The sequence below is a fragment of the Akebia trifoliata genome, chromosome 1 (genome assembly GCF_017979445.1).
Source record: "Akebia trifoliata isolate Shusen 1 chromosome 1, ASM1797944v1, whole genome shotgun sequence".
NCBI classification, from domain to species: Eukaryota; Viridiplantae; Streptophyta; class Magnoliopsida; order Ranunculales; family Lardizabalaceae; genus Akebia; species Akebia trifoliata.
The window spans coordinates 19898801-19913226 of record NC_141375.1 but is presented as its reverse complement, the minus strand read 5'-3'; the positions used below and the strand labels follow the sequence as shown (position 1 = coordinate 19913226).

General features: G+C 36.0%; 1 protein-coding gene across 3 annotated transcripts in view; it reads left to right on the top strand.

Annotated features, from left to right (window-relative positions):
• PUB4 (RING/U-box superfamily protein with ARM repeat domain-containing protein) overlaps positions 1-14426 on the top strand; it is a 19283-nt gene extending 4857 nt beyond the window's left edge. The window contains exons 2-7 of one of the 3 annotated variants that reach the window (XM_086440966.1): positions 884-1000; positions 1259-1568; positions 4845-5122; positions 10501-10617; positions 10946-13009; positions 14066-14426. In XM_086440966.1, coding sequence (XP_086297092.1) covers positions 4850-5122; positions 10501-10617; positions 10946-13009; positions 14066-14125 — 2514 coding nt within the window. In that variant the 5' untranslated portion in view covers positions 884-1000; positions 1259-1568; positions 4845-4849 and the 3' untranslated portion in view covers positions 14126-14426. The remainder of the gene's footprint in view (positions 1-883; positions 1001-1258; positions 1569-4844; positions 5123-10500; positions 10618-10945; positions 13010-14065) is intronic. The other 2 variants (XM_086440959.1, XM_086440975.1) reach the window with 2 other exon arrangements.

Sequence of the window (14426 nt, the reverse complement as noted above, 5' to 3'; positions counted from 1 at the left end):
TGATTTTAGATGGGAGTCTATTTGCCCGTAGTAGTTTGTTTTTTGTTCTCCTTTTTTCCTTTTCTTAGGTCGGTCAGCTCGACTATCTTTTGTACATTCTTATTTTCTTTGAAATAAAATTTGTACTTATAAAAACAAAGTCGACAAGGATTCTTTTCCACATGATAAGGTGATTAGTCGTTAAGATTTTTTCTAAAGAGGCGAACGAAACAGAAAATTTAGATGGAACACTAGCTTCACAAATGATAGTTCCTAGGGAAAGATTAAAAGAGTGGGAAAGAATTGAATAAAATTGGTTACACTCCTTGCTAACTTACCCAAGGCTTCCATACCATAAGAAATAAGAATAGAAACAGGGGGTCCCCTTGTTTCAACCCTCGAGAGCTCTTAAAAGTCTGGATGGGCTCCCATTCACCAAAACAGAAAAAAGATGCGGATTACAAACTTCATAATCCACTTCTTCTTTTTATGCCTAATCTGTCCAAGAAGCTGCAACATATGTGAACATATGCTTTCTCCATGCTGATCTTTCAAATAAATGTGCGATCGAATGACTTCAAGTCTTAAACTACCATCTTCACGAAGAAACATCACAAATGTACTAGTGAAGAATGGGCAAATACATTGTTGTTGGAGAGAAACTAAGCAATAGAAGCCATACAAAATACAAATACTTGTGCATTTGACACGAGTTGTTATTTTTGGTATTATTTTTTTAGTTGGTGATTTTGTTTTTTGAGTTTAAGTTGGATTAGATCTTCAGAGATGCTATGCCACACTTCTTTTATATAGGATTAGATCTTTAGAGATGCTATGCTACACTTCTTTAAGTACACCATCTACTCCTTTATTTCATAGATGATGAATTTTGGTGTTTTGGTAGGATCACCACTTTGTATAGCGTGAATTCTCAACTTGAGGAGTGATACTTCTTCAGTGGTGCTACTCCATCAAGTTTGGCAACATTCAGTTGGTGCAGCGTGTCTCATTCATTTTTCATGTAAGTGGTGTGGTTCTACTTTAAACATGATTTTGTGCCTCTTTGAAGTGCAAGATCTTTCCACATGCACACACACACTCTCTCTCTCTCTACATCTTTTTATTTTTACTCTACTTTTAATCAAGCAAATCCCACATTCAGAGATTTCTGCACATTTCAGTTTGACATTGCTTGTGGGATTGGGCTCCCATCTTGCATTATTGTCCCTTGCATTTTGACATTTCTTCTTATAAATTGTATATAACGATTTTGTTATAGGCATGCTGTTCTGTCATTATCCCTGGCTTTCTACGAAACTTCTAATGTAGGACAAGCAATATTGTCAAACAAGAGATGATTTAGGCACGGTTGCTTGATACCAAGTTGACTCGCTCGAGCCAACTCTTATCACTAAGAGCTGGGTCATCATTATTCTGCAACATTATCTGTTTGACTTGGCCCTGTCTATATTCGGCATTGCTTGGTTTTTGACTCCGCTTATCTCATCCCTGGCTTGTGGTCTTGACTTGTTCTTTGCCTTAGTTTTTGGCTCACATTGATTTGGCTCCAGATTGTTCGAGTGGACTAGGTACGACATCGAAAGGTTTCAGCTCTGACAATGATTTTTAAAACTATATCTGTGGTGGTAACTGTCCAAGTATTTGAACATGGATTTTGCTTGATTGGTAAAAAAATAACATGGCAATAAGCAGAAAGAGAAATAAATGGAATTTAAGTGGAAACAATTTCCACTCAAATGAGTGCTGATATAAGTTGCTGGATCCATACCATCAAAACATAGGCATCTCACCACCCGGTCAAGAAATTAGTTACCAAGAATGGGACCCGCAGCCTTTTAAAGAAACAATGAATGCCCACATTAGTTTCTGTGTCTATATTATTGATGCATACCACCTGTTGTTGAGAAATTACTTCCCTACTATGGAAATGTGGTCACTTGGAAACACTTCTAGCTAAAGCTACCCTGATCTTGTGTATCAGATTTACTATTATAAATGAAAGTAAGATGATGCCTTATATTAACTCTATACAGTTGTTTTTGGCATATAAAACAAATGGGAGGGGTATTTTGAGGAATTAATAGGAATTTTTTTTAACAAGTAAGCTTTGATATCTTCAGCCTATGTATGTGCCTGCTTAGTCGAGGCCTTAGCGTTGAGGGATGGTTTAGGCCTATTATTAGTTAGTTAAGGCTTAATTCTTGAATTGGAGAACATTGTCTCCTCAAGCTGGGATTTTCAACATACTGTAGTGAGTCATTTCTTTGAGGGTTCTTGCCATATTATAAACTATAGGTTGAGGATCTCTGTGGTTCATGTGTCATTCACATATTTTACTTCTATATGCGGGGGCATGGTTTGATTGATTGTTATGGCCATTTCCATGTTTAGTTACAATTGTTTCTAAGTTCCCTTCAATGCCTGCTTCAGTATGTAATAAAATGCTATGGATCTTCATACCACAATCCTTATGATGGCATAGCATAGTGTGTTCTTATTTACAAAAACAAAGAAAACAAAACATAGCATTGTGTCCTTTTTGTTAGTTTTATCATTTCCTAAAGAATCAGAATAAAATTTAGAAAAAAAAAAAAATCCATCATTTCCATGGATGAATGGTATGATTCTCTCATTATTTGAGACATTTCTAGGAACTGATTCCCTTTGCAGCTGATCCAAATGATAAATGAATCAATGTTTGATTGATTGTTATGGCCATTTCCATGTTTAGTTACAATTGTTTCTAAGTTCCCTTCAATGCCTGCTTCAGTATGTAATAAAATGCTATGGATCTTCATACCCACAATCCTTATGATGGCATAGCATAGTGTGTTCTTATTTACAAAAACAAAGAAAACAAAACATAGCATTGTGTCCTTTTTGTTAGTTTTATCATTTCCTAAAGAATCAGAATAAAATTTAGAAAAAAAAAAAAATCCATCATTTCCATGGATGAATGGTATGATTCTCTCATTATTTGAGACATTTCTAGGAACTGATTCCCTTTGCAGCTGATCCAAATGATAAATGAATCAAAATTTTAATGCATTGCTCCCAGGTTATCGCTCCTCCATGTTCTGGTCTCCAGTTCATCATAGCGGCTGCGAACTAAAGTTTTGACCCTCACTAATCAGTGCCAATTTAAGGACCTTTCAAGGCTTGATACTTGATCCTGAATAAATTTTCATGTTATGTTTTCCTGAAAATCTTGGCACTTCAAGCTCATTCCTTTATTTGCATCAAATTCCCTATCTGATGAACAATTCCTTTGTGGTTCTTGAAGAAAAGCGTTTCAGCTTTTGTCATAATGACCATCAACCCTGTGTATGTGGTACAGCTTTTGATTGACTTGGAGAGGTTGATTTCTATATGAGACCGTCACTTCTTGATTATTGGCTTAAGGTAGTGCATCTTGTATTCATTGGATCATTATAGGAAGCTGGTCAACAGTCAACCTCAGTAATAAGTTTAGAGAAATTCTATTGGCACCCCAACTTTCACTTATTACACCACCAATTACCTCAATTATTTATCACAACCAAGGTATTAAATTTCGAATTCGATGTCTATGTTGGTCATCTTGGAAATGGAAATATTTTGACCAGCTCGGGAAATCAATACAAATTTAAGGAAGTGATGAAAATATTATAAAATGATAGAAAATTTGCGGAAGTTTCCATTAGAAGTGTAGGAAATGATAAAACATATATGAAAACACACACCAAACTATAATAAACAATCATATGAATTATAGAAATGAAGATTAGTAACGTTTTGTTACACGTTGACATGAGTATCTAAGAGTCCGACACCTAAAACAACTATATGCTTTTAGGAAATTAGAATAGTAATACCACGTAACTACCAATACTTTAAGAAGTACCACTTTCTTAAGTAGAACAAATTATATATACTACATTATCACATTATTATAATCTATTAAAAAAATACATTCTCACATTATATATATCTTTTAAATATGTAGAATAAGTTACTAGTATATCTAACTAATTAGAACATGAATGATTGTATGTACATACTCATATGAATATTTCGGTTGAAGTTTACTATTCATCAAAATATTTCCACTGAAATCTTGCATATTTATAACTACCATTTGAATATTTTGGTCGAAATTCACTATTCATAGAAATATTTGGTATGATTAGTGATTTCCACCAAAATATATACATAAAGAAACTGTCTGTTAAATTTCGTGTCGGACCTTGTGGAAATGGAAATATTTGATATTTCGTGGAAATATGTCAAAATTTAATACTATGATCACAACCCAACTGAAAATTAAGACACCATTTAAAATAGGAATTAACATTTTCACATTAATATTTTCTTCGTTGTACTTGCACAAGATAAAAACGCCATGAATGACTACTATCGACAATAACCCATCAAAAAGAACTAGTTGACATCAACTATGATCGTCTACTCTAACCTCTTGATGTTGATCTTCTTCTTTTCGCTCTTCGACATCTCTCCATCAAAGAGAAGAAAATAGTCGGACCTAATTTCCTTTCCTAAAGTAAGAGAATGATTTCTCACTCTATTAATTTTTTATTTTTTATTTTTAAATACGGTTGGGATGAAATAAGTAAAAGTTGGATCACTAATTTTACCTGGCAGTTTAAAGAAAGCATTTCAAATCATTATCCACTTTGTTGAATGCCCTCTGATAAACATGCATTAAGCGGTTAAACAAAATTTCTAGTAATTTTGTAGTTGCTTTTAACATATGGTATTTAGGCCAACTGCCATTAAAGAAAATTTCGTCTGATTTGCTTTTCCATTATTAAGGGGGCCCTTCTTTAACTCTGTTCTTGAAACAGGTGTGATGGAGATATCATTGTTAAAGGCTCTCCTCAACAATCTCTCTCGATTCAACCATTTATCTTCTTGTAACAACATAAATTCTGAACCTGTCCAGAAGTACTACCAAAAGATAGATGAAATATTGAAGCTGTTGAGGCCAATACTTGATGTACTTGTTGATTCAGATGTAGTTTCAAATGAACTTAATAAGGCATTCGAAGAACTGGATGGGCTTGTTAATGAAGCTAGGGAGCTTATTGAATGCTGGCATCCAATCACGAGTAAATTTTATTTTGTATGTTTCACAATTTACAATTGCAGTGATAATTTGTGATCTTTGGAAGATATGCAAAACTTCTGTATGCATTAAATGTGTAATTATAATATATCTTGCAGTTATTCAATCATAATTTTCTGGAATAATCACTTCCCTTCATTCACCAATCACTTGTACTGTCTCATTGGCCTGGACATTTCAATGAATTAGCTCTTGTATTGGACAGCCTAAATTCACTTGTTCGATGATCTTAATAATCTGCTGGATTGCAATTCATATACATGAAATTTCTTTATTAATTCAAAAGAATATGATCTGTTTGGTGGTGAGGATTGGCCATTGTGTCAATAGTGATATACTTTTTTTCCCTTTACCAATATAAAAATGATATATTTTTACCCATCCAAAAGATTGTCACTTATACTCAGGATCATATCCTCAGCAGTTTAGGCTACATGATGCAGGACGAGAGGGAAAAGGGCAATGGGCTAAGTAGTTTGGTTGATGTAAACATGGGTAGGGTAGGTTTGGCTAAGATATGGATGATTTTGGAGAGGTGTTTAGGGTTGTGAAGTGGTTTTGTTGAACTGGGAAAAGGGCAGCAGCAGGTTCAGTCAATAGTTAATGGCTGATGATGCTTTTGTGGCTGAAAAGTAGGGTAAGGATAGCAACAAAGTTCTACTGGATCTTGGTTGTAATTCAGTTAGTTTTTGGTGGCTGGACTAGGAATTTCAGCAAGGGTTATTGGGTCTGTTCTGGTTAGGTTTAGATGTTGAAACTAGAAAATAAAAAGTGAAGAAGAAGATGAAGAGAAAGATATGGACAGCAAGGGTAGGGTTTTGAAGGGTTGATTGGATGAAGAAAATCAGAAAATAGAAACAGAAGATATAGGAGAAGAAGAAATAAAAAAGAAGAAGATTAAGACTAAGAAGGGTGGACTCACAATGTCTTCTCCAATAGAAAAAGATACCTCTGAGCTACTCTTCCTCTTGCCATCTGCTGTGGCCTCTGGAAAGATAGGAATGAAAAGGGTGTTCCAGGGAAAGGAAAATCCTCCCCAAGCTGCGATCCTGGAGATTTTTGGCCTTCTTTATTACTGGACTAAATTAAGTAAAGATTTTGAAGGAGTTTCCTTTGAGGATTTTGTGTTCAAGTGGGATTCCTTGTGTGCTATGTAGTTGGTCTGGGGCATTTTGTGTGGCTTTCGGCCTTTTGCTTCTTTTCTTTTGTTTTATTTTGCTTGTGTTTGGGGCTATCTCAACCTCCTTTTCTTTCTTGATTTATTAAAATTTTTATACTTATTAAAAAAAAGAGAGGAGAATAACTTAGCAAGGAATCACTCCAAGGCAATAATGGTCTCGCTCCAGGGGTTCACACCATTCATTGGAATTTCTGTAAAAAAAATTCGGTATTCGTTCATTCATTTCTCTCCAAATAATCCTATTACATGTGTTTTTTTAAGTAAAATCTAATCTAAGAATCCTAATAAAACTAAGATATCAAATAAGGAAACCTAATCTAAGATTCCTAACAAGATTAGACTACTAAAATAGAAACCAAATCAAACAAGGATTTGATCTCCATGTACCAGATTTCTAAAAATCAGAACACTAACTATGCTTGGCCATGGGTTTCTAAAAGAACAGAAATAAAACTCTTAAATTACTATTACCTCCTATAACTAATAGAAATTAGTTATATGCCCTTAAAATTCTAATAATTGTGAAAAACCTAGGGTTTGTAAATATAATAACAATAAGGTCCCTAGCTAGAAATAAACCAGAAAAATAGAAGCCTAAAAAACTCTACTCTTGAAGCTTTGATGTCCCCATCATTACTCCAGTCGTTGCTATGGGCCTTTGTGTTGGATTATCCTGTTTGATGCGATATCTTTATGGTGGGATGACATTGGGTGGGTAGTATGGATTTTGGTACTGCTTTTGCTTCATTGAATTTGGCCTGCGTATCTTTTTCTTCTTATCCATTTATTTATTTATTTTTAACTGTGCATAGGATTTTTATATTTTAATATTTGGAGTGATGCTCTGTAATTTTTATTGTAATCTTAGGTTCTTATAAAAATGTGCTCTGAATGTTGGGAAATCATCCAAAGGGACAAATGGCATGCAGTTTTGTTTCCACATTCAAAATTTTTACTGCGTTAAACAATTGGTTATTTTGCATAACAAAGCATGTTTTTATCATCTCATATGATTCTATTCTGGCTGTTTGTTTTCCGTCCTTTTTTTACTTTGTTCTCCAATTTTCTGATACAGGACAGACAGTTGGGAAATAAAAAAAAACTTAAACACTTCAATGTGAAGGTCACCATCACATTGAGCATCGCCCATGTTCAAAACATCCATTAGATCACGTTGTTCCGTTTTACACCTATGTCCAAAACTTTATAGTGATCATCGAGGAGCATTTAGGGTCAGATGGAGTTTTGAATCTTGTAGTTGGGCACAATGATTTGGAGATTGAAGTCTGTTGTCCTGTGAATTTATAGGTTTATTTATCACTAGAACCTAAGAGCACTCAATCTAGCAGAAGGAAAACAGAGATTATCTTGGGTGATCCAGAGCTTGGAAAATTGTTTGAATTATGGTGGACATTCTAAAACTTTCAGTTGTCGTAGAGGGAGAAAGTATATTGATAATCAATGAATCTCAAAATCATGGCTTTAAATGTTATGGGTCTAGGAAATTGAGATGGTGAGTAGTTGTTAAAAGCCTGATCCGGAGTTTGGGAGAAAAAATTACAGTTACTCATGAAACCAAAATGGAAAAGATGGATGATACAATCATTGGAAATATTTGGGGAAATAAAGATTTGGTTGGTGTGATTTTCTGGCTATGGGTTGGACAAGTGGGATAGTGATCATAGTAACAAAAAATCCATTATGTGGTTGAAATGCTGGTGGGAGCTATTCCAGTCACTGTACTTTGTATTGTATATGAGATGAAGCAACTTGTGTCTTACTAGTGTTTTTCGCGCATGGATAGGAATTATTTTCATATTTATTTTTTATAAGGAATTTGATGATGTATCGGGTCTGTGGGTCTTCTTATAGTGCATTGACGAAGATTTTAAAGTTATTATATTTTCCTTTGAGAGTAACTATAATTACGAGAGAATTTGGAAATGTCCATAGAAACTTTTTCATGGAGGACTATTGACATTGTTTAACAACTAAGAAAATTTATTGCTTTGCAACTTGGACAGATTTTAGATCATTGGGATTTAGGGAGATCTGTTTTCTACTGTATCTCAGGTGGCATTTCCTGGATCATCATCTGACTGTTACTCCTCTGCTGGACTGTGGTAATATATCTTGTTGCCTCTCCCATTGATTCAAGTATATGTTGCTTAAATTCCAGGATTTTTGGAGAGGGTCAAGGATTGGTGGAATTCTTTTAGGAAAAGTTACAAGTACCTATAAAAAGATTTCTTGGAACAGGGAGGAATATGGGAGAGTGTATCTTAGAAATCGATTGTTCATAGAAGGAATTTCCTTGATTGATACAAAGGAGGGGTTGGATTTGTCATTGGAGGAGAGAAGAGGGTTAAGCTTAAGATAGAATATCAAAAGTTGATCAAATTGGAGGTGATTTGCTGGAACAAAAATCTAAGGTCAGATAATGTTGACAGCAACACATTCCATTGCACTGACAATGCTTGTAAAATCCATAACCTTAGTCCTCATAATGAATAGTTTAAATCAAGGTATTAAATTTCAATTTCGGTGTCTATATCTGTTAATCTAGAAATGAAAATATTTTGCCAGTGTGAAAATTAATACAATATTTGGAAATGATGGAAATGACAGAATTATTGAAGAAGTTTTCATTTCATTGACCACATAGGAAATGATAAAATAGGCATTAAAACACATTCATTAAGTCATCATAATACAATGAAGTACCATATGGAGTGTGAAATTCAAGGTCAGCAACATTTTGCTACACATAAGTGTAAGTATTGAGAGTCTGACAATGGAAATAACAATGATAACGTTGCGTTAACTACATACAACTTAATATGTAAAACATTGAAATGAAGAAACTGTTAAGTATTGCACTCATGTTTTATTATCTTTCTTTTATTCTTTAGTATGGATAAATTGCTAATGTATCCAACTAATTAACACTTGGTTGATTGTATGCGTGCTTATATAAACGTACTAATATGCCTAAAATAAGATGAAATAGATAACTAACTAATCATAATTCATTTATACAAATGGATAAATATTATATACAATTTTTTATTAGTGATATGTGCGATTTACAAGTTCTTTCTAAAAGCAGTTATAAGTTTTTCAAAAAAGAATATTTAGGTTGAAGTTTACTATTCATCAAAATATTTCGCGAAATGAATAGTGATTTCCACTGAAACATATACAAAGAGAAATTGTCAGTTAATTTCGTGTCGGAACTCGTGGAAATGCAAAATTTTTGGCATGTTTCTTGGAAATATGTCGGAATTTAATACTATGGTTTAAACTTACGTACTTTGACCACCTCAACCATAAGTAGCCCTACTCTTCAAGTCTTAGAGAACTAAAAGAGTCCAGTGTGGTCCGGTCGCATTAGGGGACTTTGATACAACTTGGGTGACCTATGTAGTGTGCCACCCTCGGTTTGGGACTGTCTGATTTTTTATGTATGGTAGTGTGACTCAGATAGTTGTTCCTTGTCTACTGTAAATGATACAAACAAATAGTCAGGATTAATTTAAAATTTTGCCAATTTATTTATTTTGAGATGCATGATAATGATTCTTTGAGGGTTATGCCCTCACATTTTTAAACATGGCCCAAGAATATGGGATAGAGTATAGCATGAGGTAGGCGACTACCGTTGCTGGGGTGACCACAGCCTACAAGTGTTTGTATTTGCAGTTACAAATTTTCACAATGAAACCTGTGTTATGTGAAAGTTGTTCTTAGTGATGGTTGACTTTTCTCAATGGGTGCATCGTTATGACGAACTTAGTGATCATGTATCTTTGCCCCATTCCTTTCTTTGTGATAAGATTTTTATATTCATTTTGTGAAATTACATTGATGCTCATGGTATTAGCTTCTGTACTCTTCATTTTAGTGATTAAGTGAAACTAGAATGAACAGTTCCAGATGGCCGGGGCTTACCCAGCATAAAAAATGGTCATCTATTTGATAGTAAGAACATGAATTTCTTAATGCTGAAAATCATAGAGATGATGCCATCTAATAGCATTTTCCTCCACATAAACATCACAGATAAACCACCTTATAGTCTTTGTTCACGTGGCATATTTATTTTAGTATGCTTAATGGCTGAACATTTACTATCGAGAAGTTTTTGTTGTTACAACATTAATTCCTAACTGGCACCGTTTGATGTTCTGTTCAGGTTATACAAATTGAACCATTAATAACAAGGATTCAGGCTTCCTGCCTTGATGTTTTCCGGCTACTGAACTCTTTGCATCAGTATCTCCCAGCTGATTTGAATTTAACATCTGTTGAGGTACCAAATGAAAAACATTTGAGTATTTATTCCAGTTTTGTGTATCATGTAAAAGGCATACTTCCATGCATCCACTATTCATTTGGTGCATCTTCTCCACTTGAATCGTATTTGTCAGATGTTTCTAACCATCAGATTGATACCAGTCCTCAATTTCAAATAAAAAGTGGCTGCCTTTTTTTTAAAATTTTATTTTATTTTATTAAGAATGTCTAAAATGAATGGAATTTGTCTCACCAATTCAACTGACCGGATTGATGTGATGGTTACCAATCGAATGAAAAAACATCCCTTTCTGACGTTGTCCCTTCTACTTGATCAACTTCAGCAATGTATGCAGAAACTTCGATGTATCAGATTTGACCAGACATCTACTGTTATCAAAGAAGCTATAAGAGACCAAGTAGAGAATTCCATACCCAGTTCAGAGAACATGGTGAAGCTTGCAGACACTCTGAGCTTGACCTCTAACCAAGAACTGTTAATGGAGGCTGTGGCTCTTGAAAAGGTGAAGGTGCAAGCTGAACAAGATGAAAAAGATGGAGAGGTCAAGTACATTGATGACATGATTGATCTTGTCACACACATGCACACCCTCCTTGTTAAAATAAAACAGTCCCAGAGCACGAACTCAGTTCCAATTCCTGCTGATTTCTGCTGTCCTCTCTCCCTTGAACTGATGACAGATCCGGTAATAGTTGCATCTGGACAAACTTATGAGCGGACTTTCATAAGGAAATGGTTAGATCTTGGTCTCACAGTTTGCCCTAAAACCCGTCAGACACTCGGCCACACAAATCTAATCCCGAATTACACTGTAAAGGCACTAATTGCAAACTGGTGTGAGTCGAACAATGTGAAGATTCCTGATCCGGTGAAGTGTATTAATTCTAACCAGACGGCAACTCTTCTTGCCCATGCAGATTCTAGTGGCAGAGATTCAAATATTATTTCACATTCGGCCAAGTCTCCTACCAGAATCAACCTTCCAAGGTCACCCGAGTCGACCAGGTCCTTAAGTTCACCACGTCAAGGCTTATTCTCGTCTAGTGGAAACCACCTAGAGAATACATCTCCTTCACATTCTCGTTCGGACTCAGAGGGTGCCTTGGGTAGTAGGGTTGGAAATGGTTTTGGGTTGGATGCATCGTTAGGGAGTTCTGAAGAGAGGGAGTCTCACACGGAAGAGAGAAAGTTTGGTTCAAGTGGCCAATCCTCGACGCCATCAACAAAAGAAGTTTCTGAAGCTAGTAGAGATGATGATGAAAAATGTCAGGGCCATAGTCGAAGTGCTTCAGTTTCTAGCATGGTTTCCAATAGGGATTATCTTCAAGAAACAACGGGAGAAGCAAATGTAGTCTCACAGGTGTCCAACGATCTGACCCATTACAGCAGTGATGCTTCGGATGAACTGACTTCGGAGGCTCCCATTCTTGCAACCTCAGCCCCACAGAGAGAACCCGAGTTTTCACCTCGATTGGAAACACGTTCTAGAAGTCAAACCATCTGGCGTCGTCCAAGTGAGAGGTTTGTCCCAAGGATAGTTTCTTCTTCGGCTATTGACAGGAGAGCGGATCTCTCTGGTATTGAAACCCAAGTTCGGAAGTTGGTTGAGGACTTGCAGAGTACTTCAGTTGATTTACAAACGGCTGCCACGGCCGAACTCCGCTTCCTCGCCAAGCACAATATGGATAATAGGATTGTAATTGCAAACTGTGGGGCCATAAGTTTGTTAGTTGGTCTGCTTCACTCTCCAGACACAACGATCCAAGAGAATGCTGTCACAGCACTTCTCAACTTATCGATCAACGATAACAACAAATCTGCAATTGCAAATGCTGATGCTATTGATCCTCTCATTCATGTTCTTGAGACGGGTAGCCCCGAGGCTAAGGAGAACTCGGCTGCAACTCTTTTTAGCCTCTCAGTTATTGAGGAGAACAAGGTTAGGATCGGGAGGTCCAGGGCAATAAGACCTTTGGTGGATTTATTGGGCAACGGGACTCCTCGAGGGAAAAAAGATGCGGCTACAGCTTTGTTTAATTTGTCTATTTTTCATGAGAACAAGGCCCGAATTGTGCAGGCTGGTGCGGTGAAACACCTTGTTGAGCTAATGGACCCGGCGGCTGGAATGGTTGATAAAGCGGTTGCAGTTTTGGCTAACCTTGCAACGATACCTGAGGGCCGGACTGCGATTGGTCAGGGGGGAGGGATTCCTGTTCTTGTTGAGGTTGTTGAATTGGGTTCTGCGAGGGGGAAGGAAAATGCCGCTGCGGCGCTGTTACAGCTTTGCACAAACAGTAGTAGATTCTGTAGTCTGGTTCTTCAAGAAGGAGCTGTACCGCCTTTGGTGGCACTGTCACAATCAGGCACACCACGAGCTAAAGAAAAGGTATGCTGGGATATCTTTACTATTATAATGAGAGAAGGCGGAGTAGAAGTGGTTTGACACCAAAATATGAATAACCAAAAATGCCCCCATCTTCACATTTAAACCAAATGTTATCAGGGTCATTTTGGTAAAAAATAGTGAAAATTGCAATCCCACGTCGCTAATCACGTTAATTAGTTTCCAAAATTACAAAATTATTCTTCTTACTATATAATCTTCAAAACCCTTGATCAATATTTTAAATTACAAATAAGTCCTGATACATGAGGAAATCTTGTCTTTGAAGCTGAACTATGTTGTAGCCCACCTGCCTTTACATTAAGCTTAGTAGTTGAATTGGTGGGCCACAGGATAACGCTTTGTATTGATCAGATAATCTTAATTATTCAATTTAGATCTAAAATTTAGTTGATATGCAATGCCATGCTATCTTGCGATCCCATAGCATCGAATATGCTATTTGATTTTTTTTTTATCATGAACCAGACAAAACAATGTCTTAAAATAAAATTTGAGAAAGGAGGAAAATAATCGACCACTTTCATGACTTTATACGACTGAACTAATCTGGATCAGGGCTCTATGTAGGTGATCCAATGGCCTAAATGTCACTGCTTGTATATTGTAACAGTCCAATAAAGACCATTTTTGGATAGGGTTTCTAAACATGAAGTTGAACCATTTAAAAAGAGAGAAATATGGGATGTAATTGGACTGCTTTGATATTTTGGTCCATGTGATCAATAATCAAATCACTTTTATCACATATATTCCATGTGGAGGGCCTAGAGGGCAAGACCATATTGAGCTGGAGAGTCAGGAATTTTTCTTCCACAGTGTAATTGTGGGACTATGTGGGGCCAGGTTTTAAAGTTTTTGAGCAAAGTTGTTGGATATACTTAAGTTCAAACCCACCAGTAGGAGCCATTGAAAGCATTCACTTTTAAGTGAAAATAAGCCAATCTTAGTGAGATTTATTACGTCAGAGACTATTTTCTAGCAAAACTGATTTAAGAAAACTCTCATTTGACTTAAGAAATTCCTGATTCCTTGTAGGCACAGTCACTTCTTAGCTACTTCAGAAACCAGCGACATGGGAACACTGGAAGAGGCTGATCTCAAGCATAGTCCGCTACTCATTCAGAGACTACTGGTGAGCCAACTTCGTAAGGTAAGTTTTATAAATAGTGGGTGAGTTCCTGTCGTCTCAAATAAATATGCATATAAGAAGGTTGTTGGAGTGTGCTTGTTTGCTAAAAGAGAAAAAAACAAAAACAAAAACAAAAACAAAAGAACTTATTTGTGGCTCTGTCCCTGATTCATGTATATGCCTATGGAAGATTATTTATTGTATACGGGGCCAACTTTGTATGCAGCCTCTAATTTGAAGTCTGATAGGGGGTGGGTAATTCTTTTC